The following is a 25,502-nucleotide window of genomic DNA, read 5'->3' as shown; positions in this document are numbered from 1 at the left end:
TGCTAGCTAGATGCAAGCAAGCTTCTACCCCCTTTCAGGGGTGTTACTTGTGCACTGGATGGCGCACATGCGCAAATGTACAGCGTAAATCGAGGTATGAGAAGAGGGCGCGGTGCAATGAGAACGAGAAGAGGATGGGCACTCTAGAGTGACAAGGATCGAGTTCAAAGCACAATAGCGCATGTAGGAACTTTATAAGAGGAAGAGATTTAATCGGAAGATTCATCAGAAATTCTAATTCTAATTGCCTGATTTTAACGCAAATTCTCACAATTTTTGTATCAAAATTTATTTGTTTGGTTTAAAATAAGTTTATGTCGTTTTAAGAAATATTATTGATTTTTTAGTGCTAATTAATTGCATTGCAGAGATTTGATTTTAGATACGTTAAATTGTCGTTCTGCGTACGTCCCTGGCTCGGATGTAGAGAGGATGCAAGCCGTAACGAGAATGAAGAACGTGGATAGGATGAGCAAAAGTACGGAATAGTTTGGGAAAAGAATGGGAAAGCTCTAAGAAATGATAAAGATAATGACTTTAGAAAAGGAAAGGCAATTTGAATGGATTCATTTAGAACAATAGTAATTAGAATTAAATTATTTGTAGAACTTACTCTCCCATATCAAAGATGTCGGGAAAATTATTTAAATTAAACTTATATAAGAAGAAGAAGAAGAGAATATAGATTAAAAAAATTATTTCCAGAAAAAGATATAGAAATCGCCAATCAAAAATATTTATTAACCATAAATAAATTAAAGATATATAAATTTTTTAGTTATACCAAGTAAAAAAAAAAACAATATTTTATTAATACAGAATATATATATATCTTTTTAAATAAAAAACTTCTTTATTATATGTGTACAAAAATTGATATTTATATATACAAAATTCTTATATACGTTTAAAAAACAGAAAATGTATGTCCATCCTTCAGTATCCACTTTCTTTTTTTTTACCCATCGCTTTTTCACTTGTGTTTATGTCATTGTACTTGTCGAACTCTAATACTCCAATGCTCTACCTTTATCTTCTCTTTTTTCCCTCGTTTCGTTTTCCGTGTACATGTACATTTCTCTATAAAAAAAAAAGAAGTAATTTTGATTGTCACTTTTGAATTTTTAAAATGCAGATTATATTAAAAAAGCGTCATGCATGTGTGTGACACATTTGTGCGTTCCGCATTTGTCAAACACAAAATTAAATTATTTTATTACGTCATGAAAATGGCACGAGAAATTTGCTGTCGCTGTAACAGCCACCCCTGATGTAGAATGAGATAGGGGGAACGAATGGAGGGAAAAGAAAATAGAGTGTTAGGGCTCGACGAGGACAGTGGTATAAATACGGGGTGTAGAAAAAGCGAGGGATGAAAATATCGAAGAGTGGGGAGTCGCATTAGAGGGAGACAGATGTATTCTTGTCACTCCCCGCCGTGCGAATGAATGCGAGATACTACTGCGCCACGTAAACCGTAACTGAAGAGGGAGATATATGCGTGCAGATATACGCGAGAGAGAGGCGATGGCATTTCTTCGCGAGCGATGCGAGCGGAGATATCCGCCTCCGCAAGTTCGGTGGTATTGTGTTCGGTGCAACGAGAGGTCGACGAAGAGAGACAAAGAGAGAGAGAGAAAGAGAGGGAGAGAGAGAGTGACAACGGCGAGGGCGGCGGGTAGTCTACACCTAGTGGAGTAGACGAGGACGGTGGTGTACTGGATCGGGTGACGGTGGGGGTGAAGGAAGACCGTCACGTTGCGTAGTAGTAGAGTCGACGCCGTGGGGCGGACGAGGACGGAGGCACTGCCAGGAGAGACAAAGTCGGCGATACCGTCGGTGAACGGAGGGAGAACCGGGACGGGAGTATCGCCGGCGCACTGCGGTCGACAAGGACGCCTAAACGGGCGGAAGGGGAGGGGGGGTGGAGGAGAGGAGAAGGGGGAGGACGAGGGAAGAGATGGGGTGGCTCTACGTCTGGCTAGCTCGGGACACCACTCCCCACTCGGTCTGGCCGCCTCTCTCCTCTAGCCTCCTCTCTTTCTCGCCCGCCTCTTTCAGTGTTCGTTCGAGCGCGGCCCGGTGCGGTTCTGCTTACCCCGGTGATGTCAGAGGGTCCGCTTCGTGATGGGAGCTCGCTGCCGCGGTAATATCGGTGGCTTCCATCGGTAGCCGATTCCCCGACGCCGATACCGCCACCCTAAAGTGTTGTCGTCCGCACACGGCTCGTCAGCTCCTCGTCTTCCTCCTCCGGGGGGAGGTGAAAGTTAGTGGGCGTGCTAGAGGAGGAGAGGAGGAGGAGGAGGAAGGGGGTGCCAAGCAAGGGCGGGAGTGCGTGAGTGCAGGGGAGGCCAGGGCAGTGACACGCAGATACGAAAATACTCCAAGGCCAATCTCACGGGGAAAACGATGTCGGAGACTTGAACGGGGAAAACGGAGCCGGTCAGTGTGAGGTGGAGAGGTCTAGAAAAACGAGATCGCGCGCGGCGCGCTTGATCGCGGTAGACAGGTCGCTGTTGTTCCCCCCGGGGGGGAGAGAGAGAGAGGAGGGGGTTGAGGAGAGAAGTTCCGAAACGTCATCGCCCTATCTGTCGGCGAAAACAAACGCGGCTGTACCGCGCGCCCGGAAAAGATCACAGGAATATCGGATTTCTTCTCGGTCAGAAAGGGGGGTGAATGAGAGAGAAAATAGTCTTCGTGCTCTCCGATTCCTCTCCTTCTCTTCGGCGGGAGAAGGACCTTTACGAGTTTTTCATCCCTTCCGGAAGCGAGTTGACGTAACGCCGTCGGGGAGGATCGCGCGCCTGTCGGTCTGGATGAGGAACGGGGCTTTACTCTGAACCCCCTCTGAGAGACCGCGTCGCAAGGTTCAACAGCCGCAATTTCCTTTCGAACACCCTTGACAACCATGACTGGGAACTACTCGGTGCGCTGCGAGCCGGGCCTAGTGATACCGCTCTGGCGTCCGGACACAAACCTGCACCTCACCGACATCATCTTCCGGGGTCTGGTGTACTTCTTCCTGCTGCTGTACCTGTTCATCGGGGTGTCGATCATCAGCGATCGGTTCATGGCTGCCATCGAGGTGATCACGTCCAAGGAGAAGGAGCTGGTGGTGCGCCGTCACGGTCGGGAGCCGCAGATCATCATCGTGCGTGTGTGGAACGAGACGGTGGCCAATCTGACCCTGATGGCGCTCGGTAGTAGCGCGCCCGAGATCCTGCTGTCCATCATCGAGATCTGGGCGAAGAACTTTCAGGCGGGCGAGCTGGGCCCGGGCACGATCGTCGGCTCCGCCGCCTACAATCTCTTCGTCATCATATCCCTGTGCGTGTTCGTGATACCCAACGGCGAGACCCGGAAGATAAAGCATCTGCGCGTCTTCTTCGTCACCGCCACCTGGAGCATCTTCGCCTACGTGTGGCTCTACGTTATCCTGGCGGTTTCCAGCCCCGGCGTCCTCGAGGTCTGGGAGGGCATCCTGACCTTCTCCTTCTTCCCGGCGACGGTACTGACGGCTTACGTCGCCGATCGGCGGCTGCTGATCTACAAGTATCTGCACAAGGGCTACCGGATGAACAAGCGGGGTGTAATCGTGCAGGCGGAGGCCGGGGATTCCGACTTGGGGGTGGAGCTGGAGATCAAACCGCAGCAGGACGGTCTTGGTTGCATGGTGGACCGCCTGGCCGACGCCGACTCCCCCGAGGCGCGGGAATTCGAACAGACTCGCCGGGATTACATCAATACGTTGAAGGAATTGCGTAAAAAGTACCCGACTCTGCCCCTGGAGCAACTGGAGGTGATGGCCCACGAGGAGGTGCTGGGCAAGGGCCCGAAGAGCCGGGCCTTCTACAGGGTGCAGGCTACGAGGAAGATGGTAGGCGCGGGCAACCTCAGCAGGAAGATCAGCGAAAGGGCGCAGAGCGACCTCAGCGAGGTCAAGGCCGAGCTGCAGAAAGCCGAGGCGGAGAGCATTGATATCGAGCAAGTCAACGCGATGAGAGTATTTTTCGATCCCGGTCATTACACCGTGATGGAGAACGTTGGTACCTTCGAGGTGGGCGTATCCAGGGCTGGAGGTGATCTCAACAGACCCTGCACCGTGGATTACTGCACGGAAGATGGTTCCGCTGAGGCGGGATCTGATTACGTGAGTGCCAAGGGCACCCTGGTTTTTGAGCCTGGCGAGACCATGAAGACGATCAAGCTCTCAGTTATCGATGATGAATTGTTCGAGGAGGACGAACACTTTTATGTCAGGTTGGTGAACTTTTGATGGCCATTTTTTTCGCAATGACTTTGTCACGGAAAAGTATACAGAATGTTAAGGAAGTATTTTAGATAATTTTAGCGATAAGATTTGAAGGCGCGGTTATGGACGGGATTTCAAACGCTGAAATGGAAATGGTAAAAATAGAATGCCGTTGCGGTTAAATTGTTGTTTCTTATTATTAATAATGCAGAGAATTGATTATTGAAATAGAAATGGTTTATTATTATATTTTATTGATTTTATGTATTATATATATTTACAATTAGTCAAAATGATATGCAAATGATTGCATCAGATAAAATTTAAATTTCAATGTAACTACTTACTTACAAAATAACTTTAATAAAAAGACATATTTCTATATAAAAATGTAAAATTTTTTTTTGTAAATTCAGTATTCACAATTTTAAAATTAAACCACATTGTGTTTCGAGGTTTTTTTTACCTAAAAGGTATAACTTTAAACAAAAAATTGTTAAAATTGCATTGTTAAAGTTATCGAAACTATGTCAAGATATTCGATATCACATATTTTTGATGTGAATAGGATGATATCTTTCTTGTTAATCTATTTTTTATTCGTTTTACCGATATTATAGAAGTTTAATTGTTCTACACGGTGTCACATTTCTGCGGCATATTGGAAATTTTAACATTAAATATTTCCACACTTAAATTAAAGTTAAAATTTTTAATAATACAGTTTATCTAAAATTGAAGAAAAAAGTAAGTGTTTAAATTTTGTATATTAGTATATCTAACATTTTGCAATTTAGTTTGCGGCACATTCGATATTTCTAGTTATTTTCTCCATCTCTTTTTTACAATTTGTAAGATATTTAAAACTTTAATATTGAGATTTTTATCTACAATTTATTTCAAGGGTCTATTATCAACGCGATGAGACATCCAGTATAATTATCGTGCTAGTTAAGAGCTGAAATTACTTTAATTTCCTTTTCAATGAAGCCTGATTCTTTAAGTGTATCTATAGTATATTGTGATCACAGATCATTGGTCACTGGTGAAAACGCAATTATCCAATTGATTTCAAACAAGTAGTAGTTGCAATTTAATCAGTAGATAAGCTGCTATTGATTGATTTAATGAAAGACATTAAAAGCTATTAACGTTTTTTGATACAGTTAAAGTTGTTAATTTTATACAATTTACAAGCCTGAAAAATATCAGACGTCAAACACATTCAAAGATTCAAAACAATTAATTATTATGATTTGATTAATTAATGTTTAATTAATTTATATATTAAGAAATTTAATTATTTATTAATTAACATCTATGTTTAATATTAGATATTTATTTGTTAAATTAACAATTCCACGTAGTTCTATAATATGTTTTTATTGCGTTTAAGAAAAATGTTTCCTAAGATAACATTCTGGAACATATGTTATACATTTGGTCTCTATAAAAAAAACATGGGAAAATCTTTAACTGCGTACCGTGCAATCCGTAAACATTCAATATGTGAACGTCGTGTCCTTTAAACTTGTAGTTTCCTTTTACCTAGCGTTGTCAAGCTCGTAAATTCTTAAGGATCTAAAAGGCTTGAAATTTTCATCGTACGTATCACAGATTTGCGCGCGTCTGTAATCCTCGGATTAAAGCGGCGTGCTGGAAAAGGGATCGCAGAACAGAATGGTCTTGTGTCACAAAAGTACATATTTAAGTGAGGAATGCGAAATTAGTATCGACGCGCGTCTATTCTAGTTCTGTTTGAGTTTCTTTATATTTCATCACTTTCTCTTCTTTGTGTTTTTTTTCTTGCTTCTCACGGGATGCACGTCTCTTTTTAAATGCGATAATGCATCTGGAACAAAATGGATTTTCTTTTTATTTCGCGCGAGACGATTGAGAATCGCAGCTTCGTGTTGATTTGGCCAGGTGACCCCGATTATTTCTGTTATTACTTGAAACTTTACCTCGCATGAGACAGATTGCATCGCGAGGTCGCGCGGAAACCACACATGCATGTGCAATTAAATCTATAAGTAAAACGTACCTCTGATAAACGTACTTGATAATTCAGCGAAGGAAAATCGGAGGAAATAACGTACGGTGAGGTAACATTGTACTTCTGCATCAATTATCGTAATAAAGACTGCAATAGAGACTTGCACCGATTGTTAGCGATATAGGTCGAGGAGAAAAATTATTGTTATCCGATAATCTTTGTGTCAGAATTTTGAAAGAAATGTAAAAATTACTGCTCATATCACTTGTATTGCATGCACGTAAATTATAATAATAATGATATATATCATAAAAAATAAGAATTAATACATATTACACATTAGGTACAATAAAAAATTATATATATTACGTATTACACATATATAAAAAGTTAAATAATATCAAAAGTAAGTGACGCAAAAGGTATCTCGGAAAGGAAATCAAAGGAGACCAGCGGATAAAAATAAAATCGCAGATGAATGCTCTTTTTGAATGGCAAATATTCAACGTCGAAATTATAGGTCGGCTTATCTGCGAACTTGATTAAAGTATTCTACATGAATGACATTTTTAGATGGGAAAATTAGAGATTTGTCGATCTGAAGAAAATTAATATATCAAAAGTCAGAAATCGACGCGAAAGGCCAGGGAATATTCGCGAAAGCTATTTTATGCTACTGCAAAAAATAATTAATGAACAATATTTGAACAAATTGACGTGTTTATTTTTGCTCTAAATGTATAAAAGTAGATTTCACAATTTACGTCGCGATTTTCGCCGTTTCAAAAATTTTCCATACATTATTACTATACGCGGTACACTGTAAAAAATTTTCGTAAAACTACAACTATAATAGTGGGTAATTTTGAGACCAACTATAATAGTTGTAAATTTTCTTGTGTATGTAATTTTGTATAATAAATTTTGCAATAATTTCTTAATTTGTTTTTTACACTGTGAAAAGTGTATACACTGTAAACAAATTTATGGCAAATTAAATTTTTTTTTACTTGTACACCGCAAAATTATAGACAAAAGTAAATTTACAACTAATATAGTTGGTCTCAAAATTACCCACTATTATAGTTGTAATTTTACAAAAGTTTTTTACAGTGTATATATCATTGCATGTGGAACTTATAAAAGCAATTTCTGTTAAAAAGTTATTCCGGATAATTTTTTTTATGAATGAATAACGCAATTTTTTATTTCCAGGCTCAGTAACGTGTCGCAGCCAGCAATGCTCGTCTCGCCGAGCCTGGCGACGGTAATGATCCTGGATGACGATCACAGCGGTATTTTTGGGTTCCCCGAGAGAGATGTAGAGCTGGTGGAGAGCGTGGGTCAGTATCCTCTGCGAGTTGTACGCTACAGTGGGGCTCGGGGTCGCGTCGTTATACCTTACCGTACTGTGGAGGGCACTGCGAAACCCGGCAAGCAATACACGCACAGCGAGGGCAGCCTGACTTTCGAGGATAATCAGACAGAGTGAGTGACATGCTTTTCTCTCTCTCTTTTTTTTTTTCTTTTAAATCATCGGGAGACTAACTGACAATGAGAGAAAAAAATTGAGCGTTACAAAGAGAACGGATTACTTCGATGCATTATGCGATTCTGCTATTCTCCACATTGCTTTTGGACTTATTTAATAGATGGACTTATCAGCAATCTCATTTCTTTAATGGAAGAAAAGTCCGCGACTTTGAGGGAAATAGAAATTAAGTATCGCAAGGTTGTGATATAATTATAAGATTTCAAGAAGTAAAGTGTTGTATCAATTATTTATGAATTATCGTTTAATGTGGCCGAAGAAAAAAAATCTACGTCTTCGAGGGCGATAAAAATTAAGTGTCGCATGTTTAAGAGGCCTTTAAAACAATCTTTCAACTAATGTTTATATTGAATTCATAAACTAAATTAAATTTTGTGTTAAAATGAAAACAAAGAGAGCATACTAGACATTTAAAAAGAAACTATTTCAGTGTTCTGGAGAATTAAGATTGACGTGTATTACGGGGAAGATTATGAAATCTAATAACTTACACATTAAATAATGTACTTCCTACGTTCGATAAATGGGAAAGAATTTTTAGTTCAACTACGACTACTAAAACACGCGCGAGATCATCGCGTAACTAAGAAAGATTAGAAAGTTCCTCCTCTTTTAGTAAAACAATGAAAATGTGATTAAATAAAAACGAAATATACATTTTTAGATTTCAACTTTACATTTTATTAAAATATTTATACATGCGTAAAATTCGTTCTGCTACGTTTTTATAAGTAAAAATGAGATATAACAAAATGTAAATAAAACTGAGGAAATGTTTAGAATATTTGAGTGTAATGTAAAGACTTTATATGTGCTTTTAAGATTGAAATTTGAGAAACGATAATTTGTTACTGTTATATATAACTTCAAATTATGGAACAGTTCTAGGGGAACAGTATTACTTATCATATCGGTTACCGAGGGCATGTGTTATAACCGCAATGGTTAAACGCCATGTAAAGATCGATTGCCATCGCGATACGATCGGTAATTAGACTCGCGCCATATAATTAGATTGTCAGCTTACTGTGCACATTAGCAGCATAAATTTATCTACAAAGAAATTACAATAATACATGATGACGTTTTTAAAAACTATGTAACAGATAATTGTCAAATTAAATGTAAAGATACTAATTTGCTTTATTTATTCAACTCGTTTGAAAATATAAACAGATCATATTTTATTATTTTAAAAGGTCGTTGGGCGTTGAACGCGCGAAAAGGAAATGAGAACAAAAATTTAAAATGGCGGAGCGAAAGAATAAAACATTTGCAATGCATAGAATTACATTTTGCTGGATTTTCGGATTGCTTAATATAAAAATGATGCCAAAAGTTCAAAATGATGAACTTATATAAAATATTTTTAAGTCAATAAAAATTTTATACAAAGATCCTTGCCGTGAAGATATTCGTATATTAATTGATGTAGGTTTTTATTCGTATATGATTGGTGACTCAAATTTGCGCCAATTCTGAAACACTGTTATACACCAATAGATATAAATGTATCGAAATTTCCAACACTAACGTTCGATAGAGTGCAGATAGCTTGTCTGCTGCAATTAACTGTACAACATGGGATACTATGCGATGTTGTAGCCTGCACAATGCATTTCTATCGCAGCTTTATCAGTAATTAGCGACTCGTGCGAGATAATTAGAATACTAGCCTAACGCTCGCGTATCAGAATCTCGTTTCACAAAATATTTGGTAACGATATTAAATCTCTTAATTTAAGAAATATTTCAATTTTATATATTCTTTTTTACGATGTAATTCGCTTATTAGTAGATACTTTTATCCAAGACCAACAATTAAATTTTTTTGACTTGTATTTAAGTCTATTTTTTATCCTTTAAAAATTGTTAAACTTTATTAATTTATTTTTATAGCGTAAATTTTATATTTGTTTACATTTCATATTGTTGCGTTTAAAAAATTATTTTGCATCTGAAACATCGCTCTATACCGCTCTATTTGTATTATTTTTATTTATTTATTATGGTTTAAAATATGTTTTTCATAATTTTATTACAATAATATATATTACATCTACTATATAAACATGTGCATGTTTATATGTGTATTAAGTTTATTAAAAATTTTTTTATTAGTGCGTGATGTTTATGTATATTATATAATTGTTATATGCATCTATTTTTGCTGTTTTTTATATTTTTAAGATAAATATTATTTAAATTTTTATTATACCTTGATTTGCAAGTGTAGAATTCCCACAAACTCTTTACTCTTAATCTGACTCCGAATTGCGCCGTAATACTCGCTTCCGATGTGTACAACTCTCTAATTTCTCGCAATTGTTCTCAGTCCCGCATTGCTTCGCAAATAATGTTACACGGAGATCGTTTTGGAGATTTCTGTATGTGTCTAAATTGAGGATTTATCCGGATTTCAGTCATAAAATAGAGAATTTCAAGAAAATATTGCATTTAATATTTTAGAAACTGTAGAAAATATGATATGGATAAAGCTTAAAAATATGACGTAGTAATTTTTTAAAATACATTAAGGTAAGATTTTTCTTTAGACAGGTAATATATTTTGAAGGAAATAATGACAAAAATTGTATAATAGACAAGCCCTTTCTCACTGTCATTAAAAATAAGTTTTTTATTAATTGGCAGTATATAAAGTTAGTATATTATTATTCTACATTAAATTTATTTTTTGAGGTACAAACGAGAAGGGAAGGAGAAGGCGAGGGAAAAATTACTGTATATATGTATATATATAGATATATATGAATATAAAAAGATTTCTTTCCAATAACTTGAAAATAAATCTTTCATAAACTTTTTACTTCAACGATCTAGTTAAGGAATGTTCAGAATTTGTGAGATTACATTGTCTTTCGAAGTGACCTACAAACGAGATAGTAATATTCTGTCATCATAAAACTTACTACGGTATTCATCTATTGCCATGAAAAGTAATTTTAAACCGGGTCATAGAAATTATAAAAATTAGAATGTAACTATTATACTAAAATTTAACAGTTTATTTATCAAAGTATTTATAAAAATAAAAATTTTTTTTAAAACAACGTTGAATAAAATTTTCGCTGAAAAATTAATGAAAGAAATTACATTTCTGGAGTGACGCGTCAAAAAAAATTGTACTACAGTGCTATGTTACACACCGTAATTATATTATTACATTTTTATTTTTAATGACACGTGGCATTTGAAATTTAATTACATTAATTGGAAAAGATAAACGTTTAGTTGCTTAAACTAAAAAAAAAATAATACGCATGAGCAAGATTATTCATTAAAAAAAACCTTTGAATTTGAGTTATTGCTATAAGAAAATTAGCATAAACCAAATTGTTATGTGTTATAAAATTATTTATATCTAAATTTTGTGCTTCTTACAATCTATCTTAGGAATCTTAATCTTCTAATCTTAAATCTTTTAGGGATGACAAATTCTCCGGCTATATTTATCGTTGTTCGATTCAAGAATGAGATTATATTAAATTCGAATTCGACGAAGAAAAAGTACGACTCACGTGGCAGAGAAAGTTAAGTTTATTGATTTAGAAGGGGAGGGCACTCGTCTAAAATTAAATTGTTAAATATAAAAGTGCTTGCTGAGGGTGGGACTTTTTCTCGAAAGGGCACTTGAGAATTTCCAGTGAGACTTGACTCAAGTGCCGCTACACTACATCGAGTTTCATCAAAATATATATTATTCTTTTGACAATATATTAAAGGAAGGTCACTAATATTGTTCCTTTATGTCAGTATTGGTGATCTTCTTCTGGACGGACAATATTCCGTCTCTCACCACCATTTTTAATAACTGCCTAAGAAATAATTTTGATCCACTTTTAATTTAGAGCAGTGCCCTTACGTAACAGCCCCTTCATGTAAACTGAAAATGGCTTCGTACTATAAAAGTTAACGGGAAACACCGGTGCCTGACTGATATTACCTGCGAAAAGTCCGCTGCATCGGGGTCACTGGGTAATTCGCGTTCGCACGAAACGTGCGATTTTACCTTTACGACCTTATTAGACACGTTTTTCCTATGTCTTTACCTTGTTTCGCCTGCCCCGCGCGAGAGAGTTAAAGCGATAAAGATATCGTCGGTAGCGGTTCGCGATGAAATTTATCCGATCCCGACGCTGGAAAATATGTGAGCGAACAGTGTACACCAGAAACTGCATGCGCCAGCATTAATCGGAAAATAGTACGGAGACGTAAGAGTTATTTACTCACCGTCCACACAAAAAAAAATATATCGAAGTTAAAGGGGCATTATTTCGACAATTTATTAAAGTGAATTTTTCTTCCCCTCTTTCCATCCGCCGTTATTTACCTACTCCCACGTGTCCCCGATCTGAACTTTTGCTTGATATTACGTAAAGGTCATATTTTCACTGTTAGGTCACTGGATTAACGTCTTGACCTTAGTTGTAATAACATGACAATAAATGACTCCATTTGCCAGAAATATTGGCAACTTGGGGAAATATCGAGCTCGGGCAAAATTACCTCTTTCCTCTGAAATCTAAAAAAATACCAAAGAACCTCAGTTCGTTTGTACTTTCTGTAACTGCTTCGAATTGTGCAAGATGATTTATGCGAAATTCATATACGAGTTAGCCTGCGTTTAATTGTTACGTATGTGTAAAAATAGGTGTAGCACATCTCTAAGACGTCGAGATTAGACGGAACGAATTTGTGTATGCAAATATATATATATATATATATATCTTTAATTGTTTTTATTATATTAAGACGATAATATTTACTTGCACGTAGAACAGAAAGGCATCCATTACCGGGACTGCGTGGTGGGTATCTGACGGGTATGAAAACCTCCATCGCGTGAATGTGATTTTAACTTCGTCATTCCATTAGCTACTGTTTTGCCAAGTCCGCCACTATTTCTGCCACTCTTGTTTTGCCTGATACAAATGATCGTATTGTCTAACGCGTACATATCTGGTATTAATTTTGGCAATAGATTATTCGCTGATTCTTGCACGTGTGGATTCTGAAAACGATCTGTCCGTCAGACTATCCATCGTGATGGACTTGCGGCTCTTGAATTCATGCTATAGTTTAAAGAAATTTTATCTGTTATGCAACCTTTAGTGAACCAGATCTTTTTAATGTGTCTTCGATGATCTTCGTACTTTTGTGTGCAGAACAATGAAAAGTATTCTCCTCCTTCTAATGTGATGTAATAATCAGCGTTGAGTGCATAATTAATAAAGTAATTTTTATCATGTAGCCAATACCATCTGTTCTCTCGGTTGTTGAATCCCTTTTCTAATCTTTCGCATAATTTTTTCGGGTGAAAGGAAGTACGATAAGCCTTTAATTTAATTTAATTGTTAAAACGCGTAAACTTACCTGGTATGTAGTGCAGTTTGATCGGTGAAGAATGCAGAGCTGCAATATAGTGCATTCCCGGGGCTTCCTATCCCGGCATATTGGCTCATTTATGGGTTCACGTCGAATTTCATGCACTGTCCTCAGTCCAGCGACGGAACAAAGCCCGAGGCAAATTATTCTCAAAATAATTAGATCCCAGATTTTATCTTAAAAAAAAAAAACTTCGCAGAATACACTTTCTCCCCGTAGAGCGTAAAATGTGTTTCCGGACGGTGGCTAATTGGCAAATTTAAGGATTGTAGTATCTGATTAAACCGGTAAGCACTCGCGTGGGAACCAAACTGATTTAAGCGCAAAAGCTGCAAGTTTACTACGTAAAAAGGTATTTTTTAAAAGTACAATCTTTCTTTAATGTTAAAAGATGATTATTTTACCTTCATAACGAGTATCGGTCACGCAGATTAAATTGAACGCTTTCCGTTAACGAATTAAGTAGTTTGGCGTTTGGTGACGTCTTTTCAAGGTGATACGCGTCGATTTCCATTGAACATTGTTGATGGTTGCGCAATCTCTATCCTTGACACAAGATCGTGCAATGTAGACTCACAATCAGTCATTGTTTACCGTATCATCGTACGCGCGATTTCTCTATATACCCGTAATATCTCGATTTTCTCGCAACCGATCGTATTTCACGTTGCGCCATTGCGTTTCTTAAAAATTAATTCATTAGTCGAATCACTACGCGCGTTATGAACGTGCAAAACAACACGAGTGCACGAGTATGAGTGAAGATGGTGGAAATGAATGTTTGCAATGCATTATGTGCCGACGGCTGCTGAGCACGAACAAATACGGGAGGCGTATTCCCCGCTTTGGAGGATGGACTTGATTGCCAAAGCAATACGCAACGTTCGGATAAACATTGCGCCGCTTTGCATTGAACGTCCTGGAATAATTTAATAGTACTCGAAACGTGCAGCTGATGCGCAGCCTCGGAAGACAATTTTATCGCCAAGAAGAGAATTTGCAATTTGAAAACAGCAAATTTTTTAAATACAATAATAATTTTTGTAAAAATTATAATATCTTCCATTAAAAACATAATTCATTTTAAACCTGAAGATTCTCGATTATTTCCGAATAGCTTAAAAACAATTTGTAAGATACTTGCCCTCTTTAGCTTGTTTCTGACTATAGATTTTCTTTGTACATTAAAAAAAAAAAAAAATAATAATTTTGTGATTTGACATCTTTATCGTTTATCTTTTTTAAAACTTCAGATAACTTGAGAATTTCGATAAAAATCGTAAACATTTGTATGAAAGATATAAATAAGAAATCTGCTTTAATAATAACGTCGATTTAGCACGATGTGTTAACAATGTGAGTCTGAACTGAGTTCTTTGGATTCTCCTCGCGATCCCGTAAATCACGAGATACGTTTATTTATCCTTGAAATTTAGGTTTTACGTAACGCACACACGTACGCTCGCGGATTTATGTTGCGATTTTACACGTGGCCCTACGCTCTGTGTACATATTGATAGATATAGTATAATGAAGACACATTATGCGGTGTGCGTACTGCCGCAAGAGATGGTTACAATGCAGCTAAATGCGACCGAACCTAACTTCGGCTGCAATTTACAGCTTGCTACTTTTGTGACAAATTTACGATAAAATTACGATAGAATTATTCGCAATTCGCGGGCCAAATTTACCGTTCCAATTTCGCCGTTTGTTCAACGAAATTAATTTCAAAAGTACATAAAAATTTGTATGGCGTAAAGAAAAACAAATAACAATTCAATTCTACGCCATATATTATCTATAATATTAATCAATAAATCACATGTGTTTAACATTTTTTAGTACAAAAAGTATAATGTACTATGCGTTATAAGATTTTGTTTGAAAAAGTAAAATTCGTGAATAACAATTAATAACTTATATCTTAATTTTTAATAATTTTTATTTATTTATGTGAAGTTTAAGAAGTTATGATACGATGACTCTCTTTATAAAAATAAAAATAATAATCCATAAAAAAGCAATACATAAAGTAAATAATGTTACATTCTCAATTCATTTGTAATTCAAAAACTGTTCTTTTTTTTCCTTACGTATGAAGGGAATTATTGTAAATAATTTATCGAAAGAGCTGTGTCTTTTCTTTAAATAAGCCCCGTATTTATTGCGACATCACATATCTTGCGTAAACACAGTTATTTACTTTGTTCTCGCTGCTCTTTTCCCTCTTTTCTTTTTTTTTACAAAGAGGAAATTTTTCGCTTCGCAAAATAGTCACGAATGCTCAGGCACTCAGCGACATACAATTTCCTGCAAATCCTCTTACTACCAGGAATTTTGCAGAGAAATATAACCGGATATCAAACCGTTCGATACCAGCGAGATTCGGATGGCATTCGAGGGTGAGAAATAAGGCGAATAGGAGATGAGACGCGCGCGGCTGCTGCCCCGAAATCTCCTTCCGAAACTCGCCCGTATTACCTGTGTATCCGAGAACTCCGGCGTGTGGAAAATAGACCGATCGATTTCCCCAACCGAAATAAAGGTATTACAACCGAGGTACGTGTGTCTCAATGTTGCTCGAAAGTACACAAATGTATGGAGTTTAAGTAAATACAGAGGAATGAAAAGGCTCTCTCGGCGATGACGTCGATTTATCGCGTGGTTTTCGTCGTTAGTCGCGTCATCGACGAACATTAACGTCACCGTAAAGGTAACATCGAAATGTCAAGCGTCTACGACGTTCATTTAAGCTTGTTTAAGAGACATTACTTTCGGCCCAATGGATATGTTGAAAGTGAAATGAATTTTATTGTGTGATTTTGTCGCATTCCAAATACACATTATAAAAATTATAAGCAAAAAAGTAGTTGGGAGGAAAAAGGAATATAAAATTATATTAAAATTACATAAAAGAGAGACGTATGTTGTGGGTCACTCGATGTCAAACAATTACGTACTCTTGACATCATTAATATGTCATCGTGTTTGACGGGATGGTGTAATCAATACTGATATACGAGTCACATAATAATAATAATAATAATAAATCTCTGGTAAATAAAGATGTTTAAAACACAAATATTTTCAGAAACATTTCCTATCCGAGAAATTTTGTTTTAATAAATTTCGAAATAAGCAATTTATTCATGTAAAAAAAAAAAGACATTAAAAGTCTGTTACTGCACTGCTAACTTTGACCAAATAATTTTTTTCAACTTACATCAGTTTGTGCTATCTTTTACTTAAAAATTCTGTATACTTTTGTTAAAATTTTTTCTTTTACTTTTATCTCCGTAAAGTAAGGAATCAATTTACGTCCCTTTTCCTAAAAATAAAAAAAAAATCGAGAAAGAGAATTTGATGTTTCAAAACACGATTCTTTTATCTACGTTAGTTTCCGTATCGTTTTGTTAAGTACATTTGTTTCTGGTAGTAGGAGCGGCATAAATATTACGCGCGGTATGCACTTTGTGCATCGAGCGCAGCGGTAATCTTATCAGTTGGGGATGGCACACCACCCGAGCCCGACCACCACGCAGCCCCTTAAATTCCGTGCGGCGCGTTCATCTACCGGGGCGCGATTGAAGAAGCTATAAATAAGTCGAATTTCCTCTCCTCGGAGGAGGAAAGAGATCGGTGTTTATCAGGCAGTAACGTAAGGCCTCATTGTAGCGGGTAGAGGTCGATCGATTTAACGTGCGTACGGGCTTAAATGGATATTCTAACGCTATTTATAGTTAGACCTTCTCCTGCCGGCGCTCATCCGTTGCCGCAACTATGTGGAGACTGCTTATCCGCCCTCGATAAGGCGCCGCGCCGCGCGCGTTATCACCCCGCGTTATCGTCGCGCGGCTTCGGCGCTTTGTGTCATTTTTGAAACTCGAGAGTTAATTTAATCCGGCCTGTTCATTAGAGAAAGAGAGGGGGGTCGCCAATTAATTAAACTTACATCGGAAGTGTCAGTTCCTACGGCCGCCAGGAATAGCTGTCGGTTATTTAACCTGGTGATGTTATTTAAATTCATGCAAATCAGCTTTAATGATCTCCATCTCTCGTACATTATGCGATACATTATGCATACACGTGATGCCAACGAAAGTCATCGCTGCGCTTTAGCGATACGTATAGGCCCGCGTGGAGCACGAATTTCTGTGGAGCTTCGAAGGTACCCGAGTACACGTCGGATACATTTAAATCGATGAGAAATCTCTTTTATAGAAATACGATTCGCAGTAACGTTGTTAAGTTTATGGATAATAAAGAAAGCTGATTTAAAAAAGGGTTATATCATATAAATTTACACTGAGAGAAAAAAAATAGTTGCATTTACCATAATTTATAGTTATTTTTGGCCCTAACAATGTTTTTATAGTTAAATTAACAATATAAATTATAGTTAACACTATATTATTGTTACAAGAGCTATAGCATTCGTTCATACAACCATATGTATGGTTAAACGTGCCATAATTGTGATTTATATATGGTAGAAATCGTTATAATTTATAGTAAACTTTTCAGTTGATAGTAAAATTTTTGCCCTGTTTGGCACAACTATACATGTATGGTTATTTACACTAACATTATAGCAATAATAACTCTAAAAATGATATTTGCAACTATAATTATTTTACTATGCAATTATAGTTGCAAATACCAGGCACTTTTCTCTCGGTGTATGTAGCAAGACCCAAAACAGTTTCGAACCTGACTGTCCTTAAGCAGTAAACGACGAGTTTTTTCTTCCTGATTATTTTTAAGTTTAAATAAAAAAAAAATTCCGTTCGGCTTTCAACGCGCTTAGTCGGAGCAAAAATGTGGGGTATGTTTAAAGTCAAATATCGAGCGATAAAAATTCTATAGAGCGAGGGAAAAGTCTATTGGAGATTAAAGAGCGCCTGATCGCTATTTGTGGAACCTTTCTCCCTGGTATCTCATCGTAAAAAAGGGAGGGAGGGGGGAGGGGCAGGACAATTCCGTTTGAGTGGGGAAGCCTATTGAAGACGAGCCGCACGCCGACGGGAATAGTTATCGAGGGAGGAATGAAAATTGCGAGGGAAGAAGTATTGGAAGGTGGCTTGCAAGAACCAAGACCGGAATTAACGCGGCGGGACTGCGGGGTTGCAAGAAACCGCAGCTCTATACGGATCCTGTCCGAATGAAAATCTAACATAAATAAGATCAGCTCGGGATGAGTGTCGAAACTTCTTTCAGCGCTTCGCAAAGAAGTAGTGAGACGCTGGGCGGGAGAGCTCTTATCCCTCTGGGAAGACTGAAAGACGGAAGTTATTGAATCCTCACCTTTTTCTCTCACCCCGCGGCGAAACTATGGCATTTACCATAATCCCCTGTCAAAAAGAGAAATCGAGGAATAGCGTCGTCCTGGCCCTCGCCGAATGGTTCGTGAGAGCGAGCGTGACATAGTTTCGCAAAGAGAAGAAGATCGTAGCTACGTTTTTTGTAAATTAAAAAAAGAGCACAGTTGGATGTTATCCTCGTAGGCCCCTCTCTTTCATACTTCGACGTGAAAAAGTGAAGCAAAACAATTCCGTTTGGAAGAAGAGTTCGACGACAAATCACGAGCCGAGGCAAGCTTACGTAGTTGGCGGGAAAAAAAAGAAGATATGAAGGTATGAATACTGTGACGAAAGAGGTGCTGACTGACAAGTGACTAAGGCTAAGGAACTGTGAACGAGAAATGTTATCATAAAAAAACGAACTCGCGCGGCGGCAAGTTTACATAAACGGTTAACAAAAAAAGTAGAAAGATATGAAGATATAAATACATAAACAACGAGAGATTATTATTGAAAGAAATCACGTTGCGGAGTCCCACGGGACTCCTCTTTCCTCGGGTAGTTTAAGAGAAACAGGCGAGGTGTTGCAGAGAGAGCCTTTTCTTTATCCCTTTGGAAGCTGGAGAGAAAGAAGTTATTGAATCCGGGCGTGAAACGATGTGGCACTTACGATGATCCTCTGTCAAAAAGAGAATTCACGGAACAGCGTCGTTCCGGTTTTCATCGGAAAGGTGGTTCGCAGAGGTGGCCGCAAAAAGGTGGCACAGTTCCGAGAGTAGGTGATAGCCACGATCTCTGGGATTCCGAGAGAATCCTCTCCGGCTGATTCAACCGGAGCACGCAATGCCACATGTCGCATGAGAATGTGTCGTTTTCTTCATCAGCATCAATCAGGGGGAGGGGGAAACGCCGTTAAAGGGAAACGACACGGCGAGCCAGTACGCTGTTGTTGCGCGACACGTGTCCGTGCGTTCATCGATTCTGAGCAATGTTACCATTCAGGAATGTGGCCTCAAGGTATCAGCCGCAGTTCCAATTTGGTACTCCGAGCTATTACCATTCGCTCGCAAAATTAGATTTACAATAGAGAGAGAGAGAGAGACAAAGCAGTGAGAAAAAAGGTTTACCAAACTGACATATCACTTCTTTTTCGAATAGTAAAGTACCTGTACCCAATATGGTTCTCTTACGCTTCGGGGATTTTTCTAATTTTTTGATGAATATAAAATTGAAAAATAAGAATAAGATTTGAAATAGGAAGCATTTCTGCAGCCAGAAAGAATAAGAAATATTTTCAATTATTTATATAAGTAGAGTAAAGATTTTAAGAACTCGAGTCATATTGATTATATATATTCAATATGGCCTAGTTATATTTTTTCCTCTTTTTCATAAATATTTTTAAAAAATTGCAAAATTAAAATTCCACATGTTTAATTAAGCGTTTATTAACGTACTTATGGAAAAAACAAAAAAAAAACGTATAATATTTCTTAATGTTCAGTTTTTGAGAAATCTAAGGAGATGCCGCTTTAGGAAGCTTATGCAGGTATTTGCGACCTTTCTCTAAATTATGTATATACACAAAAAGAATTTTCTCTTAAAATTTATTCTTAAAATTTAATAATTATAAGATAATGTATGACCTCGAGGAATTTTACTACACTTTTTAGTAAAATTTACTAAAGGTATAATAAAATTCACTATGCTTTTAGTAAAATTTACTAAAAGTATAGTAAATTTTACTAAAAAGTACAATAAAATCCTCGAGGTAACTTACATTATTTCACTATTCCAGATTTTGAGGGTAAATTTTAAGAGAAAATTCTCCCCGTGTATATTCCGAAGGGAAGGAACTAGACTATTTCTACAAAAAGTGTTAAAGAAGAACTGCAGTGAAGACGTTGAAATACAATGTATAAATAAAAAAATAAAACTAAAGAAGAATCCTTAATTCTTCTCTAGTAAATCAGACCGAACAAGCTTTTTTCTTTGATGGGAAATATGAAGATCTTGTTGGCGAACAAACAAACTACCTATTCGATTGCGTCACTCTCCGGTGGTCGGATTTGAATAAGCTTTTTTTTTTTTTTTTTTGAAAATAAAATAGAAAATTGCCAGCGGGTCCGCGTGTGTGCGTGCAAATTCATTTTTCTTTCCTTTGGACACCGCTGCGCGTTGGCAACGCTTCGGGCGTATGAATTCCGAGATTGCTCTGGCCGTTATGCTTGTTACGTTACCCCGGCTTACGCGGGGTGATCGGATCAATCCCGACGACATGGGCGTCGGCGTTGGCATTGCCGAAGGAAGAGCGTCGCCTACCGCCGCTTATTTCCCCTCGAATGCCGCCACGAGGACGTCGCATTTGATTGCGTCTGATCTTCAACACGCGCCGCACGCGCGTGAGTAAGTGGTTATTTTTAAAAGGAGCGAAAGTGAATTTTATAATAATTTTTATAAATGGTACGAGGTGAAGCGTCGAAACCCGCCACCGACGTCACATTTAATCTCTCTTCCTTTCGCCAAGGGTGAAGCCAACTCTTCCCCTTATTTCCCTTCTGCTCGCGTGAGCGGCTCGATTTGCACGCAAGAACGGCTCGAATAAACGACATTTTATTTCGTACGCTCCGATGATGGCGCCGAAATATTTGCCCCCTTCGCTAAAGTGCACTCAGGATGGGAAATGTTTTTAGGGATGACAGATGTGAATTATCTCAGACAGAAAGAAATCGAAATGGGCATTCTTCTTCAGCGTACGGTCTCTCCCCGTATATAACGGTCTATTAGTCTTGTAAATATATTTATTTTAGGGAAGGGTGTATCTTTGACATCTCTTTCATTGCGCGAATCTTCAGTGTCTAAAAATACAAGGACAATTTTGAAATGTTCCTTCAAATACTGACATTGATAGAGGAGACGGTGGTAATATGGCCACCCATTTATATTTTATTTATTACCTTTGTTAATAATTCAATGTTTTGAGTTGAAATTTTATGATTATATTCATCAAAGTGTGTTGCTCATTAAATTTTCAATTCAAAGTTATAAAGTATTTATTATGTTATATATTATTTATAAAAATGTAACGATGCTGCATAATGGGCCGAAGAGAAATAGGGGGAGGGGGTAATATGGCCACCACAAAGATAAATGTAAAAGAATTGGTTTTGTTTAAAAAGGTCACAGTATTTTGTTAGAAACATATATATGTATATAAAATAAGTTGCTATATCGAAACAGATGATTTTTATTCACATTTAATAAAAGTTATATAAAAAGAACCTTATTTCATATAAAGGATTTAAAAAAATTAACAGCCTTAAATTAAGCCTTTAATCGATTTATCGAGGAATTTTGTCGATCTCGAAAGTGACCACATTACTAGCACACTTAGATGGCCATATTGACATCCTATATCATCATTTAATTTTGTATAACTCGAAATATATACCGCCAAATAAAGAGTTAAATAATAAGAAAGTACTCAAGTGTACATACATTTGGGTGATAATGCGGTTAAGTTTAAAAAAAAAGGAAGTATGTGTAATTAAATGTTAAAATGTATCTCAAAAAATTTTCGAAATTTTGAAAAGTAAAAATACCTTATAACAAATGTTAACTGTTGTGTTTTGTCATATTAGCATCATTATATAACAGTAGGCTACTAAACAAATGATATCATAAATAATTATTAAAATTCGTCACCTAATAACGGAGATAATGTGGGTGGCCATATTATCCGCACTGGCCATATTACCACCTTTTCCTCTATATATTTTTCATAGATTTAAATTGCTTATTTTCTTATATATATTTTTAATAATACGAGAAAAAAATTAAATTCTGTTCAAAGCAAACTCTGCAAAACCACGACGTACCTTTGATCAACGTACATAGAAAAAGAAGGTAAACATATTTCGAAAAAAAAAAATTTAATTTGTGTTATTTATTATTCGTAATTTTACAGTCTAAATATGGTACATTAATTAATCCGTATTGAGGTATTTTTTAAAATTATAATTTATAAAGTACGGAGATATATTAAAAGAAGCGAAATCTCATTTATTTGTGTACGATATTTTGTAATTATTCGAGCGCAGTGTTGCTTTCCGCGAAATTCTATTTAAAATTTTTGCAGAATTTCTCTAGAAGAGGTTCTTCAGCGACTTTAAAATTGTAAAAGAGTTCGCTGATTAAGGAAAAAAAAAGGAAATTTGAAAGTAGACTACTTTCAATTTTTTGCCCAGACAGGCTTGTTAAAGAACTCACTTCAGTAAGACGCGGCCAAGTTATATGATGTAATACAATTTGCCTCGAGACCCTAGGACCTTCAACATAAAGGGTCGGTTAATCGCGTTAGACGATATCTCGGACTATTAAAAGCATTACGCTGCTTTCCGCAGCCATTTGTAGTCCGTTAACTCGCAATTAAGTGCGAACTCGGCGTACCTCCGGATTCGTGGATTAATAAATCACATCCGCCATTTCTCTCACCCTCAAGATTAATCGACATGATTTGTTTACGTCGAGTTACAATAATGCAATCTCACATGACATAGTTGGTTTCGCCTCGTTAATACGATGTTAAAAAAAAAAAAGAAAAGAAAAATCTCCGCGGAAGAATTGTCGTTGAATATTAATGGCGACATGTCAGAGAGGAATTCCAGCGTGGATTAAAACTCAGGGGATCGGCGAGACATTTACAACATTTCTAATCTTACCTCTTTCAATTAAGGGCCAGAGGTCGGGAGTTGCGAGCGTAATCCCATCTCCCGTTTCGCCGTTTAACGTTTCACGCCGGGGCGTATCTGCGATCTTCCGAAAAAGTCGACACGCAAGGCGTGTGCAATTTACATGCCCCACCCGGTTGTCAACGTTGAGGAGCATTACATCGCAATACAGATTCGCAATAAAGCGGAAATAGGGATAGTCGCGCGCGCGCGCGCATGCACAACATGTATAAATGAACGCGGATTAAGTCTCACGTGCAACGGTGCTTCACTGTCAAGATAACAAGCATTAGTTGGTTTAATTATAACGCCGGTAAATGAAGTTCTCCGCCTTAACGAGCTTTCGTTCCGTTGCACTTGTATAGTTTCACATTACTGCCCCGGCTGTGAGTATTATGAAAGCACGACACATGCTACAACACATAACTGATATACCTCAGCTAATTTCTCACGTGTGGAATTCAGTTCCAGAGGGAGGGGGAATTGTTTGGCCTCCAATACTCGAGAAATTTATTTCGTGGAATTCTTCAGGAATTTTTCGATAAACTTCCCCTCGTCCCTCGTACGATGTTATCATTTTATTGCGCAATCGCTTGGATCTAAACGTCCTAAATTTATTAAACATGAATTCCTTTCTCGCCTAAATAGTACTCACTGTTTACATCTAATATAATATATATTTATATTTAATGTAACTTTTATACACTGAGAGAACAAAATACTATATATAGAATAGAAATACTAAATTCAAATAAATATTTCTTTGAATAGTGCTAATAACATATTTTATAGAAAATCAATAATATTTATTTAAAACAAGTAATAGTTTTCTATAATTTAAAAAATATTAGTTGTTTGAAATAAATATTATTAATTTTATATAAAATATGTTATTAGCACTATTCAAAGAAATATTTATTTGAATCTAGCATTTTTTTTCTCAGTGTAGAAAAACGCTACGTTTTATTTTTGATACATACATTTGAATATGTTTATTACTTTAAATTTATTAAGAGTATCATGAATTATTTCTTCTTTTAAAACTTTATTTTTTTAAATACAATATTAGAATTTCTATATTAGGTGGTATTTTAGGTGATATGCAATTTATATTATAATTCTTATGTTATAATTTATATTTTATATTATTTCTATTAATTTATATATAGAGATTATATATAGAGAGAAGGTGGTAATAGGGCCACCCATTTATATTTTATTTGATAACTTTGTGAATAATCAATGTTTTGAGTTGAAATTTTACGATTATATTCATCAAAGTGTTGTTCATTAGATTTTCAATTCAAAAATATAAAATATTTATTATATTATATATTATTTATAAAAATGTAACGATACTGCATATATAATGAGCCGAAGAGAAGTAGAGAGGGTAATATGGCCACAAAAATAAATTTAAAAATGTCACAGTATTTTGTTAGAAACATATATATTTATATAAAATAAATTGTTATATTGAAACAGATGATTTTTATTCACATTTAATGAAAGTGAAATAAAAATGACCTTAAATCTAAAGAACCTTATTCATATAAAAGATTTAAAAAAATTAACAGCCTTAAATTAAGCCTTTAATCGATTTATCGAGGAATTTTGTCGATCTCGAAAGTGACCACATTACTAGCACACTTAGATGGCCATATTGACATCCTATATCATCGTTTAATTTTGTATAACTCGAAATATATACCATCAAATAAAGAGTTAAATAATAAGAAAGTACTCAAGTGTACATACATTTGGGTGATAATGCGGTTAAGTTTAAAAAGAAAGAGGAAGTATACGTAATTAAATGTCAAAATGTACCTTAAAAAATTTTCGAAATCCCTTAAAGCAAAAATGCCTTATAACAAATATTGACTGTTGCGTTTTGTCACATTAGCGTCATTATATAACAGTAGGCTACTAAACAAATGATATCGTAAATAATTACTAGAATTTGTCAGTTAATAACGGAGATAATATGGGTGGCCATATTATCCGCACTGGCCAAATTAACACCTTCTCCTCTAATAAATGCATTTTATTTTAAGATTCGCAGCAGAACGTGAGGATCGATATTGACATTTCTTGTACACATTTATGTTCTACATTTTATTATTGAATTAAACACGCCTGTCGATTTCTCTCCTACATTGTCACAGTCGATAGCGATACCAAGCTGTTGCGTGCTCGTATCTTATTAACTGTACGCTACCTAGAAGTTTATTAGCAGAATTCACAGCAAGACTGTTTACGCTTT

At 36.5% G+C, this 25,502-nt stretch overlaps 1 protein-coding gene and 1 long non-coding RNA gene across 3 annotated transcripts in view; one reads left to right on the top strand and one right to left on the bottom strand.

Annotated features, from left to right (window-relative positions):
- The first annotated feature begins 2,009 nt into the window (after nucleotides 1–2,009).
- The window catches only part of LOC105837933 (sodium/calcium exchanger 2), a 68,413-nt gene continuing 44,920 nt past the window's right edge, over nucleotides 2,010–25,502 (top strand). The window contains exons 1-2 of one of the 2 annotated variants that reach the window (XM_012683132.3): nucleotides 2,010–4,260; nucleotides 7,464–7,736. In XM_012683132.3, coding sequence (XP_012538586.1) covers nucleotides 2,909–4,260; nucleotides 7,464–7,736 — 1,625 coding nt within the window. In that variant the 5' untranslated portion in view covers nucleotides 2,010–2,908. The remainder of the gene's footprint in view (nucleotides 4,261–7,463; nucleotides 7,737–25,502) is intronic. The other variant, XM_012683131.3, reaches the window with a different exon arrangement.
- LOC118645457 lies at nucleotides 9,810–23,940 on the bottom strand. The gene is made up of 2 exons (XR_004963145.1): nucleotides 12,588–23,940; nucleotides 9,810–12,343 (listed from the first exon to the last, which is right to left on the bottom strand). It is a non-coding gene; the product is annotated as an uncharacterized LOC118645457 (long non-coding RNA).

The sequence above is a fragment of the Monomorium pharaonis genome, chromosome 5 (genome assembly GCF_013373865.1).
Source record: "Monomorium pharaonis isolate MP-MQ-018 chromosome 5, ASM1337386v2, whole genome shotgun sequence".
In the NCBI taxonomy this organism is placed as follows: Eukaryota; Metazoa; Arthropoda; class Insecta; order Hymenoptera; family Formicidae; genus Monomorium; species Monomorium pharaonis.
Note: the sequence above shows the minus strand (reverse complement) of the source record. Positions and strands in the feature narration are given on the sequence as shown.